Source organism: Lycium barbarum, chromosome 2, assembly GCF_019175385.1.
Source record: "Lycium barbarum isolate Lr01 chromosome 2, ASM1917538v2, whole genome shotgun sequence".
NCBI lineage: Eukaryota > Viridiplantae > Streptophyta > Magnoliopsida > Solanales > Solanaceae > Lycium > Lycium barbarum.
This window is the reverse complement of record NC_083338.1, coordinates 136,968,545-136,995,436: the sequence shown is the minus strand read 5'-3', so window position 1 is coordinate 136,995,436 and position 26,892 is coordinate 136,968,545. Positions and strand designations below refer to the sequence as shown.

Genomic DNA, 26,892 nt, shown 5'->3' with positions numbered 1-26,892 from the left:
TTGAAATCCCTATTGCTTCTTTCATAAGATTCACAACCAACAAAAGTTGAAATGTGATTTGATTTGCAATTTGCAGATATAACAAAAGTTTCACGTGCTTATTCTAAGATACTCTATGTACAATTATGCTTATCACTTATCAGCGGGGACGGACCCACTAGCAAATTTTGGGTGCTCCAGCACCCATTGAACTCAGTCACGGATTGTATAATTGTATAGAAAATATAAAGGAAATAGATATAAATAGTTAATAGAGCACCCATGAAGTGATAATTTTACTTCTCTATTATTATCAAGCACTCCCGAACTCAAAATCCTGAGTCTGCCACTGCTTATCAGCCGTCATATAAATAATAATATATATCACATTTCTTTCTCTCCTTTATTTTTGTATTAAATTTTCTTTACAAATATAATATTAGCTAGTTGTGAAATTAAAATTTTACAATAGCTATTGCATATTTACAACTATAGCACTTACTTGAAATAATAAGTATATCTACTCTACATTATATTGTAAATCACCGGAAATTCAAGACTATCAGTGAATTGAATGTTGATGAGTAGACAGCTAGCTAATACCATTTTAGTCACATTTTATTTTCCTTTAATGGTTTCATTTCATGATGATGAGGGAATTATTTGATCATTGATAGATTATTCTTGAGAATAAGGCACCGTCACTTGGTGTGGTGTAACACTAATAAGTATGTTATCAGAACCACATCAATTTAAAAAGTCCTATCTAAAAAGAATATAATTCTCTTCTCCTATATGAAATGAAAGTGTTTCCTTCTTCTCCACCGCCATCCCCCAAAATAACTCAATATTTTATTCCCTAAATATACCAATTGGAAAGGAACCAAAAATATCCAGAAGAGAAGATTTTAATTCTTAAAAGATTCTGTTCTTTTTTCTTCCACCGATTTTTTAATTTTTAATCTTCAAAGAGAGAAAGAGAGAGAAACCAAATTGACTAATCCAATTTCACGTGCATCTTTTGTCGGTCATAAAAGATCAAAACCACTTGTAATTTTTTCTTTAGCAAGTTGCACGCAATACATTTTCGGAAGTTCCTTAGAAAGTTCAAGATCTAGTTTTCATTTTAATGCTTTATTTTTTATGAATTTAGAGTATAATCCGACGCAAAAGGTAAACTACGTTACATAAAGAAGTTCTAAGAGATATTCCACTGAATCCTACTTAAATATAACGGGACCAATCTAGTCGCATATTGCTATTTCCCTTTATTTGTGTTAAAATAGCTCTGTTTAGTTTTTCATGTAAAAAGAGAAGAGAAAGACGCATTAGATGAAGGATAAAAATGAACCTCTTTCATGCCTGACAATATGACCCAACCATTGGACCTAGCTGGGTCAACACATAAACGGGCCGGGCCTCGTTTTTGAGAATTGCATATTTGGGTTGTAGACACTAGACACCATTTTCGCTTTGGTCCGTATAATCGATGAGCTACTTGCAGTGAGATCACATTTGCCTACGTAGGAGTCTATCATATTGTCACGTAAAAATTGTATTGATAGTTATTTTCGTGCTGATGTTTGAAACTAGTCAGCGTACGAAAAACACTATAATTATGTCATGAATTTCAAACATAAATACATGATTCTTGAAATCCATAAGTGAAACTCCATGGCAAAAAATATATACTTTGCAATTACTTTAAATTTGTGGATATTTTTCAATTAAAAGTTTGGAAAATAGTTATTTTTTAAAATTCTAACCTATTTCCACTTGGTCAATCGATTGTTTTTAACTCCTGAAATGTCTTCACTATGAATTCATCCAATTTTTCTTAGGAAATGAGAAGAGAGACATCGTAGATTAACTGGCACGCCGCTTATTTCGATTTTTTCAGGAATTTAGACTGCTTTATTGGGCCTGATATGTTGTTATAGAATTAAATGTTTTTGTCCTTAAAATGGGATGGTCTTTTGGGAAAGTGGCCATCAGAAACTTATTCGGCTCACGTGTGGGCTTAATACCCCAAGTTGGCCGTTCGGCCCAAAGCATTGTCAAACGCTAGTCCAGAAACCCATTCACTATAAATAAAAAAATAAAAAATAAAATCATACTTTTAATCTCCACAAAAGATCAAAAAGTCACCACTAAAGATCAACGTAAAAAATTCATATTGAGCCTTCAAAAATATCCAAAACATGTATAATATGTGTATAATTAGTAAGTATACGTTAATTGAGTCTTCAAAAATATCCTAAAATATGTATAATATGTATATAATTAGTAGGTATACATTTATTAAACATACACTATACACCAATGATAAATTTTCTAATTATATGTTGATTATATATTTATTACACACAAATTATACAACAATGATATATTTTCCTGACATATACTTTAGGGATACATATTCTATACAATAATGATACAGTTTCTATACGTATGATATATTTTTCTATACATATATAGTAGTGATACATATCCTATACAACAATGATACAGTTTCTATACGTATGATACATTTTCTATACATATACAATATTGATACCTATACAACAATGATGCAATTTATATACCTATGCTAAAATTAGTTGAAAAATGGCTAGAAAATGAAATTATTTTAAAAAGGTTAAAAAATGGCTTTTAAGATTCTTGAGCCATTCGGTGACAATAGTTTCACCTGGGTGACCATTTGTGTCTTTTTCCCCTTAAATTGTGATGATCTTTAATTTTCTTTTTTCATTTAGCAATCAAACTTATATCTAGTGGGGTATAGGTTCTTTAGAAACTGAAGTCATGTCAGGGCATAACTTATGAGATATTACTATATGAAAATATAAATTTATACCATGCGAAATTTTTGTTGTTGTTATGAGGGACATAAATTAAAGACCAACACAAAACAAGAACAAAAGTGCAAATGACCCATCTGTTGTTGCATCTATCAGCCTAATTAGAAGGGCGTACTAAATATAGAGCCCAAAAAAGAGGGCCTGCTAAAGAGCGAGCCCAAATAAGGAGACGTAAAAACCATAGATCAAGGTAAGTCGCTTATCTCGGGTCATTGGCACTCATGTCCTATTTTGTGTTGGTTTTAAATTTTGTCCATCATAACAACTAATTTTTTCTTGGGGCATACATTTTTATTTTCGCATCATAACATCCCATAAGTTATGCCCCGTACAACTTTTGCCCTTGAAGAACTCATGTCCCTTTAAGCATAAGTACGATTGTTAAAGGGCCAGATTAGAAACCAAGTGGGGGCCGGTTCAATACTGTTGGGGACCTAAAGTCAAACCTGGGGCCTTAAATTTTATTTTACTAATATACATTATTCACTGATTTAGAAGCCTTCTTTTCTGTCAATAGGCTCTCGAAAATGAGGGGCCTAAAGCCTTGGCTTTAGAGCCTGTTTGGATGGGCTTATGCCTATAAGTTGCAAACAGCTTATAAGCTAAAAAAAATAAGTTGGGGTAGTCTAATTTTTTTTTTTTTTTTTGGCTTATAAGCTATTTTCAGCTTATAAGCTGCTTTAGATAAGCTGAGTCAAATGGGCCCAATTATTTTTTTGAGCTTATTTTAAGCACAAAATGACTTTAAGCTGGTCAGTCAAACACTCAAAAAAGCTGAAAACAACTTATAAGCAAACGGGCTCTTAATGGGTTACCCAAAAGCCACCCCTAAGACCAACCATTTGAAGGACAACAATGAAGGACCAGCCCCATTTGAAGGACATATCGTGCAATTTTATCGCTTATTTCGACTTTTTCAGGAGTCCAGACTGATTTACTGGGCCTAATCTGTTATTACCTCTATTAGCCCAAAAAGAAGGGCCTAGTAAATAGCGAGCCCAAATAAGAAGAAACGTAAAACGGTAGATCAAAGGCAGAAGAAAAACGATGGCTTTCTTCTCCGGCGAATGTTCTCTGTCCTTTTCCTCATAAGTAATACTAAATAAATAAATAAATAAAAGCTGTCAGATTCACAAATATCAATACTGAGGATTAGGGCCAACAAGAGAACTCGCCAAATTTGTGTAAAATTAGCAATTGTCAATAAATCTCCAAATCCAATATATATAATTTATAGAGGATCTCCAAAATATGGATAGTTTTATCAGCAGAGTACGAAATTTGGATGCATATCCAAAGATCAATGAGGATTTCTACAGCAGAACACTTTCTGGAGGTGTTATAACCCTAGCTTCCTCCATCATCATGACCTTGCTTTTCATCTCCGAGCTCCGTAAGTATATTCATACAATTCTTAGCTCCGTAGTATGAATTTTACAAATACAAATACATTCACGTGAAATTGCAATTGTTGCACTAGATCTGCCCCTGCGTTGAACCCAAACTATTTGGGACCAGTAGCAGAAGCTGATTCTAGGACATTGACCTCAAGTGCTATTAACTGAGTTCTGAACTTAATTTTTGTAAAGCTACCGGGTTCTGCCGAACCCATATCTTAAAGCCTAAATCTGCCCCTGGTCAGTAATATAAGTATACGGAGCTACTTTGCTTTATGTTATGCGTACTACGCTTCAATCCCAAACTAGTGGGTTGGCAATATGAATATACGGAGCTGCCTTGCTTGGTTTTATGCTTATTGCCAATGAACACCAAGTGCTAGTAACTGAGTTATGAACTTAATTTTTGTATGTATTTAGTGAATTTTTCAACACATATACAGGGTCTAACCAAATCTACTGGGTTTTGCCGAACCCATATCTTAAAGCCTAAATCTGCCCCTGGTCAGTTATATAAGTATACAGAGCTACGTCTTATTATGCCTCAATTCCGAAGTACTTCTATCATGCGAGAGGGACAGTGGGGTTCTTATACCACATTTAGGACGGGCATCGTTTTGTATATAAATATATCCACATTCTGCTCCGATGGGGATGTCATTGACAACAAATGATCTGGAGTTGTCCACTTTGTGAGAAATAATATCTGGTTTTTGGTTTTTGATTTTACGCTCTTTGGGCCATAGACAATCCTTTTCATACCTGATAAAGTCCATTTTCTAGATTTCGATCTTTCTTTTCTTTCGGAAGTTCGTTCACATTTTTACAATGTGTCTAGTATTGATAAAAATTCTGCAGCAGGGAATGGTAAAGGGTAAGTGTTCAAAATTCATAAAAGCATTGGCAGTATGCTCTCTCTCAAGTGAAGTTGGTGCTGATGTGCTTTGTCAAATAGATATAGGAGGACAAAGGGAAATTTATTGATTACACATTTCAAATTCGTATAAACCATGCACATAATGATAATTTTGGTGCTTCCAGAATGTAATGTGCAGCTTTAGGAGCTGTTAGTTATGGTTTTTATTTTGCCCAATTTGGAGGAGCGACTCATGTCTTATTACTTGTGAGTTGTGTCGTGGATGAGTGGTTGGCCAAGGAAAGATTAGCTTCAGCACATCCTTAAGTCTTATAAGAAAGAGAAGGACAACAAAATAAAAAGTGTTGGCCATTGACACCCCTGAATTGTGATGTTATAGTTCCAGTTGTTATTGCTAAATTTGACATCTTGAACTTCTGATATATGGCCTCGGTTGAGGACAAGATGCGGGAAGCAAGGGTGAGATGGTTCATGCTAGCATGTGAAGAGGAGATGCACGGATGCCCCAATGTGGAGGTGTGAGAGGTTGGTTATGGACGGTTTCAGGAGATTCAGGAGAGACAGAGGTAGGACGAAGAAGTATTGGGGAGAGGTGATTAGACAGGACATGACGCAGTTCCAGCTTACCGTGGACATGACCTTAGATAGGAGGTTGTGGAGGATATTAGGGTAGAAGGCTAGTAGGTAGTTCAACGTTGTCAAGCGTATTCTTGCATACTAGTAGTCATAGTATTATTCTTGTAGTTTCTTGTCCTTCGATTTATGCTATTATATGATGTTTCTTGTACTTCGATTATCGTATTAATTTGTGGTAGTTACTGCTCCTTTTTTCAGACTGCTCTATCATGTTTTTTTATATTGTTTTGACATGGGTTATTTGCTCTTGTTATTTTATTTTTCGTACCGCTTTGAATTGCCGGTTCTTGTGCCGAGAGTCTATCGGAAACCACCTCTCTACCTCCCACGGTGGGGGTAAGGTCTGCGTACACTCTACTCTCCCCAGACTCCACTTTGTGGGATTTCACTGGGTATGTTGTTTTTGTTGAACTTCCGATATATGGTCTTCCTGCTACTTCTACCATTCATGGTTCACCGGAGTCTTCAATGGTCTTAATGCACTTTTGTCAGTCCCATTTGCCAATATTGGTGGTAAGTTAACTTAGAAGTAAATTCCTGCTCTCCAGCTTTTTATATGAATTGTTGGACTCTTGACAGAAGATGTCCAAACTAGCATAAATAGCGGGCTGTAGTTCCTTTTCTATCTTAATTTCTATCTAGATTATATATCTATATTATTTTAAGGAGACTGTAGATTTCGATGTATATGTATCAGATCGTGGCTTCATGTATCAAATATTTCAATATCAATGTTTTCATACATTCTGTTTAGCTTTTATTTGATGTAATAAGATTCTTTAATAAAAAAGAGCGGATATGGGAACATATATCTCTTTAAGCTATACATATTATTAAGTACTTAGTTCTGTTATATTTTCAGTCAGGGAATTCTCCGAAGTTTTTCTATCCTTATCTGTGAAGAGAAAATAAGTGCTCTTTATGAATGTATTTTGTGTTTCTGTGCATTCGAATAAGCAGACTGCGGCAATTGAACATTTCTTTAAAGTTAATGGAGATCAAGTATCTAGCCGATTTCATAACAGACTGCAAATAGTTTGGCTGCTGATTTCGAATTAGCAGACTGCGCAAATTGTGTTCAACCTCTCTATTTTTAAGTTACTCTTGATGATTGATGATATATACTGAAGCTATGGGTGGTATGGCATTCATTTTCAACTTTTTATGGGAAGGGTGGGTTTTTTTTCTTGGCCTAAAATGATGTTATGACGTATTGTTATCATTCTCTGTGTTCTTTGTCCTTATTGTTCTCCTGGCTTTCTGTAGAATTATATCTTCATGCTGTCACTGAGACAAAGCTTATCGTGGATACTTCAAGAGGAGAAACGCTGCGAATCAATGTAATATTCCTCTCACCTTGAGGTTGAGTGATGTAGTTTTCTGATTTTCTTGAGTTTTGAATGTGTTAATGCTCCATATCGTTCATTTGTGCTCGCTCTTTCGAAGTCTCAGTCTCTTCCATCATAGTGTCGTATTGCATGGCCTAGAAACTTGTGCTGATATATGAGGCTTTAAAGAAGTTGATTTGGCTTTGAATAATATATCATTGCTAATTAGTCTCCATCTTTGGAAGTACGTTCCATATTCCCGGAAAGGCGTTTAGCATACAAATATACTTACCTATTATATATACCACAAAAAAGAGAGACAACCATGACTGTGAGGGCAAGGAAAAGATATTTTCCGATAGTTTCCTTTTTACCCCTCTTTTGTGGTTAATGGAAGGAAACAAAATTATAGGTATTTAATAGGATCCAATTGAAATGATTGAAATTCTGATGACTGTTGATCTTATTGAAGATAATAAGGAAACAAATCAATTTTCAGATAACTGTTAAATATTTTTTTAGGTAAAACCGTAAAACAACCTGTGGGATGCTACATCTAATCTAAGCACCAAAACTATACCCAACACACATGTATTTTCAACCTCTAGCCTAATTGGTTTCCCTTGAATTATTAAATTTTATATTCTCTTTATGTTATCAATTTTTAAAAAAAAATTATACTCCCTTTACTCATTTTAAAAACTTTGATTCTCTTGTCAAATATCAATTATTTTGACTATAGTAGACGAAATTTGTGAAACATTCTAGCTGAATTGTCAGGATGGCATCTATGTTATTTTTGTATTATATATGAAGTTCTTATATATAGTATACTTTGAGAAGGGTGTTGCAGTTAACTGGTAAAAGTTAGCTCATAGATTATCCAGAAAAGCGTTAACTGTTATCTGGCCTAACAAGTACTCTAGTTTTAACTTTCAAATATAATTAAAACTTCCACGCTTGCATTAAAAAATTATTAATTATATTTTCTTTTTGACTATAAATTTCCTTCACAATTTAGAATAGTTGCTACGACTTCCAATATAAAGGAGATATCTTGTAGACTTACCTTGGAATAGTTTTAGGTGATATTTTCACTTACATTTTTCAGGGTAAAACTCCTGATTTGCCTTCTGCAGTTTCTCTTCTTATAGTCTGAAGAATTTCCTCTCTGTGTTTAACTATGTAGTTCTCTTGATCTATGAGGTGGTATAAAGACTGATTCTAATGCTTGATTTAATCTGAAAGTGCAGTTTGATATCACCTTTCCAGCACTTCCATGTTCGATTCTCAGTGTTGATGCCATGGATATCAGTGGAGAGCAGCATCTTGACATTGTATGTGCAGCAAACAGGTTATATTGTCCTGTTACTATGTTCCTAGTTTTCCCGAACCCCACATGATTCCATTCTCTGGAATGCTACCTCATTGAGTAATCAAGTTTTATGAGACTTGACCGGATTGCCCTTGTGAAGTACTGGGTGCCATTCCACATGGCTGAATATCTGCTCCTGTGTGTACCTGAGTATGTCGTCTCCTAGGGGAAATAATAATACTCCCTCTGTCCCAATTTATGTGGTACCATTTCCTTTTTGGTCTATCCCAATTTATGTGGCACCTCGCTGTTACCAGTGGCGGAAGCCACATGCATCCAAGGGGTGTCAACCCGACTCCCCTTTCGCCGAAAAATTACACTGTGTAAATACGTAAAAAGAACTTTTTTTATGTATATATACTATGTTTTGAACCTCTTAATTTCGTTGTATATTTACAATACCAGATATGACACGTGGCCTCCAATTAGAGGTCTACGCCACTTAATTAAATCAGCCCAATTTTAAATCCCAAATTAATAAGAAATCCGACCCATACACCCGATCCACCCACAACCATCTAGTTGGAGTCACGTATCATATCTGTTATTGTAAAACCGGCGTTAATGAAAAATGGCATTGATGAGTCATGTTGGTAACGGCGATGGCATAAATGAGCCAAACTATTGATGAGTGGCATAAATGAGCCAAACTATTGACTAGTGGCATAAATGAGCCATTTCCGATAGTTCGATGGCATATTTGAGCCTTTTCCGTTCTTTTAATGGAAAACAGTGTAAGCAGCTTTAATGAGAGTATATACAACATAAATATTTGCTAACTTCATCCGTTTAATGCCTTCCAACACATTTTTTGTAACACAACAATAGCATTCGGGCGAGTTCACATGCAGCTCGACTAAGCAACCTGCTGCAAGCCACAACCGCAGGTGCTACCTTATCTCAACAAAACAGCAGGTCTTAGGTAAGCATGTCCACCAAGGTCACAGGGAATATAGTTTCATACTGAGGTAATGTTCTCAAAGCCGAAAAGCATTAAAAAGTACTCAGCTTTAAGCGCAAATCTCAATTGATGTGGACTTTGGTTAAAAAAGGCGCAACGGGAAAAAATAAAAATATATATGTAATGTTAGCAAAAAGTAACAACGCAAATTTCAATTGAAGTGTGGACTTTGGTTAAAAAAGGTGCAACGGGAAAAAATAAAAATATATATGTAATGTTAGCAAAAAGTAACAACTTTGCTCAGAATGATTTCCTTAACAATTGATATATCTTTTTTTTTTGTTTTTTGTGACCAAGAAATCCGTCTGGATCCAACATAGCCTTAGAAACTCGGGGGATGATGGGCTCGCCGCTCTACCCGTATCCACTGAAATACTGGACTTAGTTCGCTTGGCGCAGGACTCGAACTTTTGACCTAAGGCACAAGTTTGTCAACCTTTGCCACTTGAGCTAACCCCTGTGGGCAATTAATATTTTATTTTGTCAATCATATTTATTACTCCCTCCGTCCCAATTTATGTGGCACCATTTGACTTGGTGCGGTGTTTAAGTGCGGTGTTTAAGAAAGAACTGAAGACTTTTGAAATTTGTGGTCCAAAACAAATCTTAGATATTTTTGTGGTTGTAAATCATCTCTTAAAGTTAAACTGATTCTAAATATAGAAACGTGACATTCTTTTAGGGATAAACTAAAAAGAAAGGTGTGTCACAAAAATTGGGACAGAGGGAGTATTTAGTACTGCATTATTCAGAGATGGAACTTATAGCCAATACGGCACTCACCTTAGTGCCTTGCATACTCCAAATCCAAGCCTAAGTGAGGTGAAGCGCTTACTTGAGCTTCACTGAGCTTCATGACTTAAGCGTGCCTCAAATGAGCATTTGACAACAATGCACTGAGTTCTGTAATAGGGATCTAAATTGGGTCTCTTGGATTTTGTCGTATTCCTGAACCACTTGGCAAAAAAATAAATAGAAGGAAAAAGGAGTGCTCTATCCACATATGTTTTTTCTTGCTCTTGCATTCTACCTTGCTCGACACAGCAATGACATGCAAAGAAATATAATCTTCTGAATTGTATATACATGCTTGTCTAAGCTGATGTAGTTTCTCTTAAATGAACTTTAAGTGCTATCTATTACTGAGCTGCTCTAAGATTCTGAAAACAATATGGTTTTTCTTTTTTTATAGTTTGTCTGGTTTCCCCTGTATATCGATGCTTGGTTTGATGTGTTCGAGGCCTTGAGTCTTAAGTGTGTAATCTTCTCTTTCCTTGGAATTATCCTAATGTCCTCCTGTAACACTAAGTTCTTGATTTTCAAGAATGAAATGCTTAATTATGTAAAGACACAAGCAGTACATTATAAACTAGGCAGCAAGAAGGCTTGTATGGCAATGAAGCTAAGAAATACCTCTCAGCTGGTAATGGTATATGCTATTATTGCAGTGGAAGTTAAGGCCATTTTTAAAATAAGAATCAAAGTTTTGAAAGTAAAGATGTTTGGGAGCTACTTGCACTAATTATTGGATTCTAACGCCGACGGATATGATCTTTGGCTGTTTGTATGATGTGATTATATTTATACTTGCAGAGACATGACATTATCAAGAAAAGAATTGATGTACTCGGTAATGTTATTGAGACAAGGAAGGAGGGCATTGGTGCTCCTACGGTAAGATAGAAGTTACATTTTCAGCTTAAGAAAATGCACAGAAATACCTGTTATATCCAAGTTGAAGGAATTCTTCGCATTGAGAATTTTACTTGACTGATGTAACTTCTTTTTATTTAATCAAAAATAGCTGATGTAGAAATCTATTTAGCTTTGTTTCAAATTTTATAGCTGCCAAAGGTCTAGATTTAAAGAAATGATTTTGGCCGTTATTTGCATTCTGGATTTTCATGGATCCAATACCAAGAATGACTTTTGATTTAAGAAATATACTCTATTCCAACAACAGATTGATAGACCTTTGCAAAGGCATGGGGGAAGACTTGAGCACAACGAAACATATTGTGGTTCCTGTTACGGTGCTGAAGGGGTATGTTCCTGTCTCTTGATGCTAGAAATCTCTCAATCAGATGATGATATAAGCTTTAGTTTCCATTCATTTTTGGAATTTAACCTCCATAATCTTTGTTTACTTTCATGGACACAATCTTTTTTGTTTTTCCTTGATGTACCACATTCACAATACAGGTAGTTATCTCATTGAACTGTTACTCATAAGTCCCAACTCTGAATTCCTGTCAATTTTGCAGTCAGATGATCATTGTTGTAACACCTGTGAAGATGTTCGTGAAGCCTATCGAAAGAAAGGTTGGGCGTTGACCAACCCAGATATAATTGACCAGGTATGTTGGCTGTTGATCATTGAAGGTGTAACATGTTCTGTTTGTGTTTTTCTTCTCGAAATTGTTCCCTGAAACTGAAGTCATTTGTTCCTCTGTGAAAGCTTGACTACCATGGCTTCTTTCTCTTGTGAAAATGGAAAATCTAAGAAGTTAGTATGGCTTGCTATGTTACGAAAATATCTCAACTCTACATCCCATGTGTTTGATGAGTCTTAAATGAAGATTTGGTCCTTCCATTTTGAATCATGTCTTGATTATGCAACATAACATGGATGTGATAGAAGATTTGTGGGGAGGGTGTTCACCCGAACACCCTCGTCAAAAATTACAGTGTATATATAGGGTAGATTTTTTGTGTTTATGTACATATACTAACTTTTGGATACCCTGAACAAATGCAAAAGGTTAGCTCAAGTGGTCCAGGGTGTTCAAAATTGTCTCTGGCGTCCTGGGTTCGATTCCCAGGAACAACATTATTTTTTATATTTAGCTTTTTTTGTTTTTTTCGAACCCCTGAGTGAAAATCTTGGATCTGCCACTGTGAGCAATATGGTCTCACAATCACAACAAACAAATGTGAACGTGTTAATTTGTGCACATGTATGTTAAATGAATGTGATTAATCCACCTTTTCTTTTTAACTCTATGCAATATTCAATAGTGACTATTCCACACTTTACATGTTACAGTAGTTGTGAGGATAACATTTATTCGAGGTCTGAAGATTAGTTCTATTCATGAATTTTGTGTAGTAGAATTATGTTAAGGGTTAATTTCAAAAACCTTATGTGATTTTTATTCTGATTACAAAGATCTCTCAAGTAGTTTGCATATTTTCTGACCTTCTGCAATTAGTTTTATGTAAGATAACTAGTTTCGGTCATGTTTACTGGACAAAATTGCCCTGTAGGTGATATTATGTTTTTTCTAAAAGTTGGATGCTTTATCAACAGTAAAATATTAGTGGTAGCACCAAGTGCTGTAGCATGTGCATCAACATACAGCTAATGCTTAGGATTCACACAGTTGTCAAAAATTTACTTGAGATAAATTCTCGAAGGTTTTTGTCTAATTTTGATGACACTACAGGAAATATGATTACCATACATCATTTCTGAAAAGGTCCTTAAGGAATGGCTGATTTTGTGGGAACAAAACATATTTCAAGCAACTTCATAATAAAAGGCTTCCCAAAACCCAGAAGCTACATATTTAACGACTTCTATATTTAACTCTAAAATATGGACGATTTTATTTTTTCTATATCAAGAATTAGACCTTTTCAATGAACTTCAAATTTAGCTTTATTATTTTTCCTTTTTTTATCGGGTGGAGATGCAACGAATAAAGTTAAACCGTTTCATCAAATGTGAATGGGAAAATGTCAAACTCTGAAAGATTTAGATGCCAATTGAGAAAAGAGCAAGGAATGGTATGGCAAGGCATCACTGCTGAGGATAAACTGTTATGGTTTCCCTAAATCCTTAACTAGGTGATGCAGTCAAACTAATGAGGTTTATTTTTTAATTTGAGCAAACCTCAGGATAGATTTATATAATTAGTACATTTTATTAATCAAAGGTTGGGAACTTGTATAATGTTAAGGAATTGAGTGTATGCTCAAGCTTTTATGTAAGTGTTTATTTTTGAGAGATCAATTTTTTTAACCACTTTCTTTGACAAGTAGTGTTTCTTTGTTAATGAAAAAAATAGAAATTGTTGATGAATATCCTGTGACTTCTGCAGGATTTGGTTTGTGGGAAATTTTAGCCAAATTAGAAATTTGAAAATATGGATCGACCTGTATCCTAATAGAAAAAACAGAGGGAAGATGCGTAAAAACCATTTCACAGGAACATAATTTTCTCTGACAAGTACTCAAAAAAACAAAACCTTGATCTCTTTTGGTCATGGAATAAACTAGGCAAAACTGTACTAATTGCTCAGTGGTCTGGTTTCTTTGCTTAAGCTATGGAAGATTGCATAGCATCTAGATGATAAACTTCCAACTATGCTGCTTTTGCTTCATATATTTTGCACACTTATTCAATTAATATGAAAAGAATGCATGATTGTTGAGCTTTAATTATTTAATGATGCGCTGATAGAAGGCATGGCTGATCTTTCTTCTCTGTTTCGAATTTCATTTGAGTCAGTGTAAAAGAGAGGGATTCCTAGAAAAGATCAAAGCGGAAGAAGGTGAAGGATGTAATATGTATGGGTTCTTGGAGGTCAATAAAGTGGCTGGAAATTTCCACTTTGCACCTGGGAAGAGTTTTCAGCAGTCAAATGTTCACGTCCATGATTTGCAAACGTTTCAGAAGGATAGTTATAATGTATGCTGTTTCCGTAACTTGGTTCATCTGTTCATGTTTGTTTTTGGTGCCTTAATGTAACTTCACTAAAAATTACTTTTAACAGATTAGTCACAAGATCAATAGATTAACTTACGGAGAATACTTCCCAGGTGTTGTGAATCCTCTTGATGGGTATATCTCTTTTGCTAGTCTATACCTTGTTGTTGTGTGTCTTTATTTTGATGGATGTACGATGACGTGTAATTTGGCTGTTTCTTCATTGTTTTTAATCCAAATTGCAGTGTGACATGGACACAAGAAACACCCCACGGCATGTATCAGTATTTTATCAAGGTTGGCATTTTTCATGTTACTGACCTCATACTTCTCCTTTCTTCCTTGTTTCTGCTATTTACATGAATTTTTGTGAGTTTGGAATTATCACTTGATTTAGTGGTTGCTAGTATTCTTGCCATAGAGTGGTCAAGGATTAATGCCTAGAGCAATCTTTTCCCCATCCCCAAAGTAGTTGCATTGTTCTTTTATGTGAGAGAGGGGGTTGTGGGCTCTTACAGTTACTGAGAATAAGTCCTTAAATAAGTAGCTGGTTTTGCAAAGCTTACGGACCAAGCCATCTAAACCCTTATGAAACCCCTATGATCAGTGTGAGCTCATTTACACAAGGCTATCCATCTGCCCCCGTCTTGGTGGCAAAAACTTGAGGCCGTGCTTGTGGGCTTTGGCAAGATCCCAGCGGACGAGTTGAGCTATCCGCAAGTTGGCGCACACCCCATTATATCCCCACTACCTCAACTGTGTAGCTTTGTTGGATTGTACAACTTTAACTCCCTTGTGCTAACTACATACAAAGTATGTAATATTAAGGTGGGATAAACAGGTAGTGTTAAGAGTTGTTTTTCCAGGGAAAAGATTCCTCATTTTGATTGTTTGGCTGGTTACTATTATTGTTATCATTGTGGGAAGAATAAGGTAAAAAAAACAGAAGAAGAATAAGGTCAAAAATTAGATCAATGATCTGTAAATATCTTTTTCCATTTGGGTTAGAGAAGCATAAACCTATTTCTAGTTCTATGATTCTGTAACCGTTGATGTCCATATGGTATTTGCTATTGGCATGTTTCAGTATATGTGCCCTTGTTGCTATTGTATTGTTATTGTTGAAAGAATATTGTCAAAGATTTTAGCTTCAAAAAAACAATGTTAAAGATGATATGTATAATCTGTAAGCATCTTTCTCCATTTCGGGAAAAAATTGCGTAAACCTTTATCTGGTTCTGCCATTCTGTAATTTTGGATATCCATTTGGCATTTTCTGTTGGCATGTTGCAGTATATGCATTATACTCTAATAGGTTGTACATGACACTTTTTGTTCTTGAAATGCTTATGCTTGTATCTCTGATATGATTTCTGTTGAGACATTAGGTTAACCTTAGTATCTGTGACTTATAGATGGAAATTTACTGTTAATGTCAATAGTAATGTCTAATTATTTGCTACAGGTGGTACCTACAGTATATAAAGATGTCAGTGGGCATACCATCCAGTCAAATCAGGTTTTTTTATTCTTCAAGTTATCCACCTGCATATGTTGTACTCCTTGACCACAAAATCTAATTCAACAGCTTATTGTTTGCAGTTTTCTGTAACTGAACATTTTCAAGGCGCGGATGTTGGCCGTTTTCAGTCTATTCCTGGTGTTTTTTTCTTCTATGACCTTTCACCAATCAAGGTTTGGCATCATTGGCTTTGTTACTCAAATTTCCAAGTCGTTAATTCACCTCTGAGACCTCTCTATTTTCTTCATCATAAATCTCAGTAATTGTTACATTAAGGCTTTTTTCTCTTTTAAAAAATGGTTTGGCAGGGGCAGGGAAGGTAACAGTATTGTTGCTACTAAGTTCCTGCTCAATTTCGTCTTTTCTTTGAGAGTAGGAAGTAGTTCTCCCAACCATCATAAATGTTTCTATGTTGTCCTTAATTTCATCTCTGGCCCTGTTGCAGGTGACATTCACTGAGCAACACGTTTCGTTCTTACACTTCTTGACTAATGTCTGTGCTATAGTTGGAGGTAATATAGTCTTCATCCTTTCCCTGTTTATCTCTTAGCTGATATTGGCTACATCTCGTAAAAGCATTTCTAGCATTTCTTCTATTCTATTATTTGTGACTTTATTTTGACTAGACACGGAGTGTATATGTTAATACGTTTCATACTAATTTTCTGAAAATTGTTTCCAGGGGTTTTCACTGTGTCAGGGATACTTGATTCATTCATATACCACGGTCAAAAGGCAATTAAGAAAAAGATGGAACTTGGTAAATTTAGCTGATTGTGGTGCTCTCATTTTGTGTTGCGTCATGGTGGAATCATTCTAGGCAGGAGAGACCGAAAGATTGGACCAGCTGTGTCAAGGTTCAGCGAACGTTTGCATTACAGTAGCTTTTCTTGAGAGAATATGATCGGATCTTAGTAGCTCTTCTGTATCGTCCTCTTGTAGACTTGACATCAGTTTTTTCTGCAAGTGATATTACAGGTGATCAAATGCAAAAGAGGAGAGGGATTTGTTTAAGGGGCAGAATTTGTTCATTTTTCTGATAACTTAAAAATTGTACATGGTGAATTCTGAGGATTAGAGCAGTGAAAACTTTTCCTTCATTTTCCTTTTGCGCCCCTCTTTGAGTCTTGGTCAGTGGCCTGGGTTTAGGCAAGTGAGTAGAAGAGCCTAGTGAAAATTGGATTTTTCGCCTACCATTTAATATCTCGTCAGTTTTTTTGTGTGTGTGTGTGTGTTTTGCCTAACGTATCCGGAATGAAGGGTGGAGTGAGCTGGTGTCCAGTTTCTCGGTTGGGTTAAAACGAACTGTTTTGGACCCTAAAGAGTTCAAAAAATTTAGCTGGTCTGCAGAATCCAAAAAGATCTAAATTATGTTTGTATAAAAGCAGACTGCAATTACCAATTACAAGAAAAATAAACGTGACTTACAGGTGTTGCACAATTTGGTGCTTTTAGCAAATCTTTTACCAAAAGAATGTGGAATGAGTGTAGTACTGATGGTAAGATTCCATAGGAAAACTCAAAATGCTGGTATTCTTTTATGACTCTAATGCATCCAATTTTGATTGTACCTTTGATCTTATTGAGATGAAATCAAACCTCGCCATGCGTGGGCAATAGGTACCCAATTTCGTCCAACTCTCAAGTCACTGCTATTTTAGTCTGGTGGTTAGATACATCCAAACACTATCAAAAGTATGTCACGATCATTTCCAAAGGCTAAATTTCCAAGTTGAACAAGAGACAAGAACTCTCTTATTTTGAGCTCTCTCCTAATTTCCAAATTCACCTTTTTATCTTCTCATTAAGCACATTGTTAAACTCACTTAAACATAATTTAGCTTTTCCTCTCTTATTTATCTAGCTTTGACATACCACGGTACCTCTTCCTGCTTTGGATGCTTCATCGAAAAAGATTCTTTGATGTTTCCTCTTTTTATGCCAATTCTTTTTCTTTTTCCAAATTTGTAGCCCATTGGTTCTAAATAATCACCGAAATAATTAAATAGGACCGCTAAATTCTGATCTTCACTTGATCCGAGATGATTTGCTATGCCAAAAAGAATATCAAGTTGGCTACTTTAAAAACAATAGCACAGCTTTACCTTTACATAAAGATCTTAGCTTTAAGCTGAAATTTGGGAACCAGATTTCACGTAAGAACAAAAAGATTCCAGAAAATGCTAAATTCAAAGGATGCATATCCTTTCAATTTTGTTCTTTAATTTAAGATTAGTCTAACCCAACTTGGCATATCCCTTTCTTCAACTTGAATAGTAAGCCTTTTATAGAGTAGAATCCACTTTTTTCTCTCTTCCGCTCACACGTGATTCTATATTGTGATTGGATGTTAGAGAACAACGTCAAATGAAACGGACTACCTAAAAACATATTGTGACTTGTCGGCAAATAGCTCGGCTTCAAATCACTTGTTGTCAGAGACTCCATTACTATAATTTTTTGTTTGGGGTTAGACTATAGTTTTGTTTGTAGTTTAGATATTTTCTATTCAATCGCATCATTCAGGTGAGATACAATGACGCCCCTGCTAGATCAAATTGACTAGCGTGCATGCTGATAGTTCGAAATGTGTATAAGAAAAATAAAGAAATTTGGCTCAATGCATATGCGGCCCCCTAAACTTGTCCTTTTTTTCCATTTTGGCATCTCAAGTATGTCTATCAAACACAACTCGACTTACATAATATATATGATGATTTTTAATTTTGTTTAGCCTTGCGCGAGAATGTCAATCGCATCCTACGTAAAAATTCAATCAATTAAAACACCCGACCTATTTTAATTATACACAAAAGATTACATATAAATATGGAGGAATTAGATATGCAAGATTTAGCCTGCTATCATTTTTCCATCACAAGAAAATATGCAGATCGGATGCTAGAATCTTCACTTAGTATATTAGAGCTTCAGATCACATAAGAAAATTGAACGTGCTCACATGAATAGGCTTCCGATATACACATCAGATGTGATTTTCCACATCCGATGTATAATTAAAATGGGTGGGGTGTTTTAATTGGTTGAAATTTCCAAGTAAGATGCAAGTGACATTCACGCACAAGGTTAAAAAAAAATGAAACTAACCATATATATTATGTAAATCGGATTGTGTTTGATAGACACACATGAGGCCAAGTTCAGGGGTTCAATAGGAACAACACTTGATTGAGATGCCAAAATAAAAAATAAAAAAAAGTGACAAGTTTAGAGGGCCTCATATGTATCAAGCCAAAAAAAATTACTATAGTTATTTAACAATGTCACATCAACTTCGAAAAAAAAATACTATTATAAAGCAATATTAATAGTTTGAATAGTTGAAATGACAAATCATAAATGAAGATTATAAGGACTGCTACTGTATACACCACCTGTAGCATGTATTACTGCCCTTACCATGCCGACAAAATAATTTTAAAAATTCAAAGAGAGGTGGTGGCGTAAAAAATACTTACTTGTACTTGATATTTGATAGATAATTAGTTTTAAAAGTTACAACTTAAATATCTTATTTCATTGATTTGACGCAAATATGCGAATTTTTTTCCTATGGCATGATTCTTTATTCCACTAGACTTACTTTTCTATTGCTCTAGGGGATTCTTTCGGCTGGTGTAAACTTGGGAATCATTTTGAGTAGAATGTGAGAACCAGGAAGATATAAATGGTGGCTGAAGAGTTGAAATTCATTTTCTTCAAAAGATTCGATATGCAGGATCTATATGATTATATTGGGGGAGTTCCATTTTCAACAGTAGTAAGTCGGCTAGGAAATTGCAGTGGTTTTTCTCTAGTTCTCCATTTCCATCATCATATCCTTCCTTTTTATCTTAAAAAAATTGGTACACCGTCTATTTTAGTGTATGTGATTTTTCTTTATTCAAAAAAATAATCCAATTTTAATTTAAATGATTATGTTTTACCACACATATTACAGTAGTAGCTTTAAGATTATAAATTTTGAATATTTTTATTATTTTCAAATTCCGTATTCAATTAAATAGAGTCACATAAAATAAAGTGGAACGACTAAGCATTTGGGAGATTTCGTCTACTTATGAGTCATGCCTCCTCTTCTAGAATCAGGAAGGACAAGAAATTGAATGGCGTGCCTCATTATTACTGTATTATTTTTATCAGTGTAGTCCACAAAACTTGAAAGGGAATTCTTGACTTTTCTTCTCAACAACCACATATTAATGTGTATCGAAGGCTTTAAGCTTCCTCTTTGAACCAGTCAATCAGAAATTCGTGCTGAAGAATGACTATTTCAATATAGAGAGAATTTAATTAGCAATACAACCTGAGATCAAGATCCTTTTTTCTTAAACGAAATCAAGAAGAAAATTGATTAAGCTTTTAACACACTTTCTAATCGATTGATCTATTCCCTCCGTCCTAAAATAAGTGTATCTAGTAAAAAAATAAAATTAAAAAAAAAAACTAAAATAAGTGTCTATCTTAGAAATTCAAGACTAATATTTTTACTATGCCCTTAGCATTAAAGAAATACTCCTCTTTAACATTGCTCAATTCTCAAAAAATCGTAATAAATAGGATAGTTTAGTAAATTTCATATTATATTTATTGATTTCTTAATCAATGTAACTTTTGCTAAGATGATACTTATTTTGGGATGGAGGAAGTATCAATTTCAAACTAGTTTGGATCAACAAATACAAGTACTTTAGGCCCTACATCTTAATGGGGTCACATGTTCAGCGTACTTCTAAAAAAATTACAATGTCAATTGTAGCATAACCAGTTGAAAGCAGATTATTTGCTCCCTTTTTCAATTCAATTCCGAAAAGATCCATAAGTCTTAATTTGATCATTAGTTTAAATTTTGTATTTTCATTAGCCTTTTGGCTAGAGTTGTACAAACCTCTGGATTTTTTGATAAAATTTATAAAATTAGCCCTAAGCCAAAAGCCTAGTGGACTTTTATTAAAAAAAAAAAAAATGTGCATGAAATCTTGGTTAATTAGAAAAGGCTAGGTTGGTGATTAAAAAGTGCAGCCATAATTATAACGACGTCCGAAATTTGAAAGCAAATCATAATGATAGTAATTAATGCCTCCCAACAACTTTCGTGTCTAGTGGATAAACCATGTGGGATTGATGCGGAGATTGATATGATTCCACCCAAGTTGCTTCAAAACCCTGCAACAAACTTTTACTCCTACTACTAAATTCAAACACGGAATAAATGAACAGGGAAGAGATATATTTAATACACTAGTTTCCTTCTTGAGCTATGAGTGTGACATTTCAGAAAAAGTCCATACATGAGAAAACGACTATAGAGTCGGTCGACCACCATAGATGGAGTAAATAAAATGGCAAAGAATGGTAGTACTTGAAAGAAAAGTAAAGATAAAATTGCGATAAAAAGTAACTGAAATAGTCTGAATAATCAAAGACAGAAGAAAATCTAGAACCTAAGTGAACGTCTCAATTAAGCAACAAATGATATTAACCTGATTGTCTTCAAAGAACAATAAATTAGAACCCTAGATGTAAAGAAAATTGAAAAGAAGATTATCTTAAAGAATCTCTATTATTGAAAACATGTAATCCGATGTTGAATGCAAAACCAAGAGGTTGCAAATCTCTTTGGAGAGTTTTCTTGTTTCAAAATACATTAGCTACTTTAATGAAATAAACCTAGGCTATTATAAAGACTGATGAATAAATTAAGAAAAGATTCAAACTTAATTCCAGAAAGAACTTAACATGCATGGCTGTGCGTCCTTAATCTTCACAATTCCCAAACATCCAAATGTTCTTTGCATGAATTTTCAATGTAGAGTTTTCAAATATCTTCTAGTCAATTTTTGAAGATCATGCAGCGGGATCTCTAGCGTGCATTCCTTGAACATTATTGATCTTACAACAAGTCAACTATCGATTTGATATCTTGGTGTCCTCCACCATATGCTCCATACTATCTGATCAACTTTCAGAATATCATGTCAACTAGGAAATGATGAAACCGGTAAAAACATTAGAGCATGGTATGATTGTCAAAATTCATAGGACAAAACTTATTGTAAAACGTTCTCCCTCCATCTCATATTACTTCTCCACTTTCCCTTTTACACGTCCTTTAAGAACTCATAAATAAGAGTATATTATTACTATATTACCCTTATCTCTCTCCAATTAATTGCTCAGAATCAATATTGGTTACTTTAAAAAGCAAATAATGTTAAGGGCAAAATAGGAAAAACTTAATTATTTCTATCTTGATTTTGTAAATGGACAAATAATTTGGGACGGATATTTATAGTAATGTGGCCAACTAATATGGGACAGAGGGAGTATTTGATTACTTTATTGCAAGGAAAAAAATTGTGAAAATTTATTTTAATTATTTAATTTGAGGTGTAATTAATGTACATATTAATGGTGAAAACGATGAGTACTTGTTTTCCTCTCTACAATTGGCTAATGGGTTTACGCGTTACTCACAATTAAAAGTAACATCCAAGTTGATTTGAACGGACCCATATAATTTAATGAGCCATCCTTTGGTATTAATTTCATATTTGATCAAAATCTTGAGTCTTACTTCATTTTTGAATATTTGGTTTTACTAATATTTTCTCTCCTTTATTTCCACATTCAACTTTTCCTTCTATCTTTTTTGGATTGGAATTATATTTTAGTGACTATAATCGAAACTTCTATCACTTATTTGTAGGTTCTAATTAATAAAAATAGCTTCTCTTACCCAAATTCACAGACGATTTCCACTCATATAAGTTAGTATCTAGAAAAATCTTTTATTTCTATTCGTGAAAAATGAAGGATAATGGACCTAATATGTATTATGCAAAATTAGCAAAGAAGTTAGGCAGGTAATTTTATTGCTAGAACAATAAGGACAGCTATCTACTCTTCAATGTCTAAACACTTGTCCGATCCAGCTGGTTGAGGGTCGGTAAATTAATGCTTCTCTATTTTCGGCTGCGTTTGGTCACGGGATTTGGCAGTGAGAAAACACAAAGTTGGTAATTTTAGACTAGACTACAAGTATGAACATATGATATTGAGATAATTAGATTATATTAGAAGTTTTAAGTAAACTCTTTTAGAAAAGTTTGTCTTGAGAAAATTATTTTGTGTCCTTTTACAATACTACTTTGTTGAAAATTTTACTGTTCATTAAGGCGAAAAAAAGGGTATGTTGTGCATATAATGTGTGTTATGATCTCCTTGCCATATGGAAGGTCTTTAGAGCAATACCCAAAATTTTCACAAAGGTTCCAAAATTCGAGTCACAAAGCGCACACTTCTTAGTAATTGAATTCACGATGTTGATCGAAGTAATGGTTATAGTACTCTTTTTTTTTTCATTAAAATAATTAATGGTTGATTTTGATTAAATTCTCTGTGATACATAGATAACACTTGTACTTTCACAATTTCGTATGCACGCTAAATAAAACATCTGATATGACAGTTTGAGATGGAGCTCTTGCCTTCAAATCTAGATACATGCTTCTCAAACTCGAACCTCAATTTTCCATCCTGTAGCCTGTAGGGGCGGAGCCTAAAATAAGCGGAATGGGTTTCATCCAAATCTTCTCACCGGATAATCATACTTAGTGGCGGAACCACATAGAGCCGAGAGTGTTCATCCGAACCCTCTCGACGGAAAAAAATACTGTTTTTACAAGGTTAAAATTATTTTTTATGTATATATATATAGTAGATGTTGAATCCCCCTAGGCTTCTTCGTACGTTTACTTTTTTATATTTTGAACTCCCTCAGCGGAAATCCTGGCTCCGCCACTGATCAATCTTTTGATGATATGTATAGTAAATGTTTGAATATCTTGAGAGAAAAAAAAAATCCTATCTTCGCAAACCCCTCACGGCTCTCGTGATCTTCATAGTGCTCAATCGTTTTCTCTAAGATGCGTTCACTCGGTTCGAATCGCAACCCTTTATACAAACACTTTAAAACTAAGTGAAGCTAATGACTTCATGACCAAAGGTCAAGTCTGAACTTTTTTCATGACAGTTGAAATAATACAATTTGTGAATAGAGGCTATAAATGGCCTTGGATTAAGATAAGCCATATTTGGGCTATAGCAGTATTTGGGGGTAAAGTCTGAAATACCTTTCACGATATGTTTGTCATGCCTATCCCAATCTTAAAACGACGTATAGACAATATAAACGTAGTCACTTAAGATGTCCTTTATTTAACCTCTTACTATATTTCTATGGATAGAATTCACTTTAGTGCTTTCCACTAAGCTGTGTAGGAGTAGTTCACATCACACCTACGAATTGCCAATCGGATTATGAAGTCTATGGTTGTGTGAAAAGGTTAAAATCAAGAACTCTATCACGTTATAAACACACTTCAAGTTAAAATTGTCGCTCTAATTAGCGGCACCAAATTTTTTATGCGAACAAGAAACATCATTATTAATCACTTGAACTCTTACAAAACCCAGTTAACAAATTCTCCGAACCTTAAACTTGGGTGAATTGGAAGATCCTAATTCTGAAAATAAGCATAAGGTTTAACAGAACTAATAAACTGCAAGAAAAAGTTACAACTAGAGAAATATTGATACTACTAACAAAAGAGTACAACCATAACATTACAGAGCATCAAATCCACTGGCCTAGCCAAGACAAAAAATACCAGCTAACCAGTTGGGATTTTAACCTAAAATACGAAAACTCAAAAGGACCCATGTTAATAACAGGACCAACTACTAAAATCAAAACAAGCCCTGCAATTGCCAAAAATTCCATTGCAGTGACTATCCCCTGACCTAATAAGAAGACCTACGTAATACACCATTAACAATTGTAAACAAAGCAAAATTACAAAAAAAAAAAAAAAAAATACATAAGAAGACTCTTAGACCTAAACATAATTGCTAATTTTTTTTTTCCTTTTATAAAGCTGCCCAATCAATCTCATGAGATGGATACTTCTGCAACAAGAAATTCTCCGACATGTCCCATGTTGACTCTTCCTCAGTAAATTCCAGAAAAGTCAACTCAGTCACCGGCGATGATCCACCCGACCCGTCACTCTCGGATCCGCCTTCCACCACTTTACTCTCCTCTTCCTCCATCTTCACCGCTACCTCCGACCCGACCCGACCCGAAGACCCTTTGGTTTTCTTCTTCTTAGAGTCGATGCTCTTCCCTTGCGCCAAGCTGAGGCAAATGTCCTTCAACTTAGCATCAACAGAGGAATGCAAAGGGTTATACTCTCCGAAATCGCCACCGATAAGGGAACCCTTATGGCTTAAATGAGGGAAGTTAAGCCTAGCGAAATCGCCACGTAGCATGTAAGCAGCTTTATCGTAAGCCAAAGCAGCCTCTTCAGCAGTATCGAATGTGCCAAGCCAAAGCCGGGTCCGGTTCTTAGGCAAACGGATCTCCGCAACCCACTTTCCCCAGTGGCGTTGTCTGACACCTCTGTAGAGCTTAGTGGGTTTCGGGGGTGACCCGGTTTGCTTCATAGGAACCGGCCTTGGAGACAGGAAAGCGTTTTGTGGGGTGTTAATGAACATCATTTGTTGTTGTTGCTGGTGGTGTTGTTGGTTTTGGAAGTTGATTTGGGCTTGGATTTGTTGGATTTGATCTGGGGTTAATTGGTTCAACCCGATTGAAGTTGAACCTGGTTGGTCCATTGGGTAACCCGAAAACCCGGTTGAAGTGGAGCAAGTATTAGATTGAGGAGGGGGTGTTTGGTAAAAAGAAGAAGTGTAGGGGTAAGAAATGGTGGGATTAGGAGTTGGAGGGGGGAAAGAAGGAAAAGATTGGAAATTATTAGAAGGGGAAATAGGAGGAGGATAATTATTATTACTATTATTAGAAGGGGAAGTGGAAGCACTTTTCATAAAAGGTTCAAGTGCTTCCATTAATTCACCACCAGAAGTACTAATAGGTTCTGATGATGAGTACTGAACATCTAGAGATGTACTATTCCAAAAATCCATAGCTGCTGCCATACCTAAAAATACCGTCACACAAATACAAATACAAAATAAATAGTTAAAGAAAACAACCTGTTTCTTGTCAAATAAAAGAAAACAGGTTAGTGATTTTTGTTATAAACAAAGAAAGAGGATAACAAAAGAGGTCTTCAAATAACAACCCCTTTTTTTCTCCTGTGAAAGAAAAAATCAAACTTTGAGGGACTACTAATAAAGCCCTACAAGCTGATTTTGCAAAAAAAAAAAAAAAAAAAAAGTGAAACTATACTGAGTCAATTATCTAGATCTCGATTCTGAAAACACCTGGCTTTAAAGAAATTTTTTTTCTCTTAATTAAAAGTTTGCATATTTTTCCTCAAATATTCAAAAATACAAACTCAAAAGTCAGAAAACCTTCTTGAAAAAACACAGATGGTTTACAGAAAGGGATCAAAGAAGCGGGATGATTACAGAAAGGGGGGAAGTAAAAAGATTAAGTAAAACTGCAAATTTTTGAAAAATTGTTGATTTTTTTTTTAAAGTGTGTGGTGTGTGCAGGTGTGAGAAAAATATGGGATGAATATATCTCTCTCAGCCTCTCACTCTTTTTTTTGTTGTTGTTGTGGCCTTTATCAACTCCACTGCCCCTTTTATACTACTTTCGCCCACTGTTTTACCTTCTTAACCCTCCTAGTTAATTGTGTTTTTCTTAATTGCAATTACACTTTTCTTATTCTTTAATTCCACTTGTCTTTGTTAAACAAGACTTTCTTTTACGTTACAGTTTGAGAAGCTGGAACCAGTTGGTGGTTGCCACGTACGATTTTACCACCGGCAACTTGCGGGTCCTGTCACTCACACCTGTCAGCTTACATTCAGCTCTCTCTTTCTTGAATGTTTTGTGCGGTTGTTGACTGGAAGAAGTGTTCACACTCGAGTTTTTTCTTTTTGTTTCTTTTTCTTAAAACACAAAAATAGTGTTTCCAACGACTCTTTGTTCATCTTTAGTAATATTGAAAAGTAGGCGTTTGGCCATAGTTGTAGTACATATTTTCACTTATTTGGAATTTATGGAGTTGAAGTTGAAGATATAATTATGTTAGGTTATACATTTTTCAAAGAATATTGAGAATAATAGTCATGCTTGACTGATATTTTTCAAATTTGAATACTATTTCAAAGGTGAAAAGTGAGTTGAAAATAGTTATAAGTTGTTTTTCACTTCAAGTTCACTTTAGAATTTTCATAAGCAATTATTTTG

General features: G+C 34.9%; 2 protein-coding genes across 2 annotated transcripts; one reads left to right on the top strand and one right to left on the bottom strand.

Annotated features, from left to right (window-relative positions):
- Positions 1-3,859: 3,859 nt before the first annotated feature.
- Positions 3,860-16,747, top strand: LOC132627485 (uncharacterized). The gene is made up of 13 exons (XM_060342854.1): positions 3,860-4,233; positions 7,017-7,090; positions 8,332-8,415; positions 11,008-11,088; positions 11,378-11,458; positions 11,679-11,771; positions 13,928-14,107; positions 14,193-14,260; positions 14,371-14,422; positions 15,591-15,644; positions 15,728-15,820; positions 16,093-16,159; positions 16,330-16,747. The coding sequence occupies exons 1-13, from the start codon at positions 4,092-4,094 to the stop codon at positions 16,419-16,421; spliced, it is 1,161 nt and encodes a 386-aa protein (XP_060198837.1). The 5' UTR covers positions 3,860-4,091; the 3' UTR covers positions 16,422-16,747.
- Positions 16,748-24,245: 7,498 nt separating this feature from the next.
- LOC132627483 (ethylene-responsive transcription factor RAP2-4-like) lies at positions 24,246-26,269 on the bottom strand. Its single transcript, XM_060342853.1, has one exon. The coding sequence runs from the start codon at positions 25,665-25,667 to the stop codon at positions 24,600-24,602; it is 1,068 nt and encodes a 355-aa protein (XP_060198836.1). The 5' UTR covers positions 25,668-26,269; the 3' UTR covers positions 24,246-24,599.
- Between the last annotated feature and the right edge of the window lie 623 nt (positions 26,270-26,892).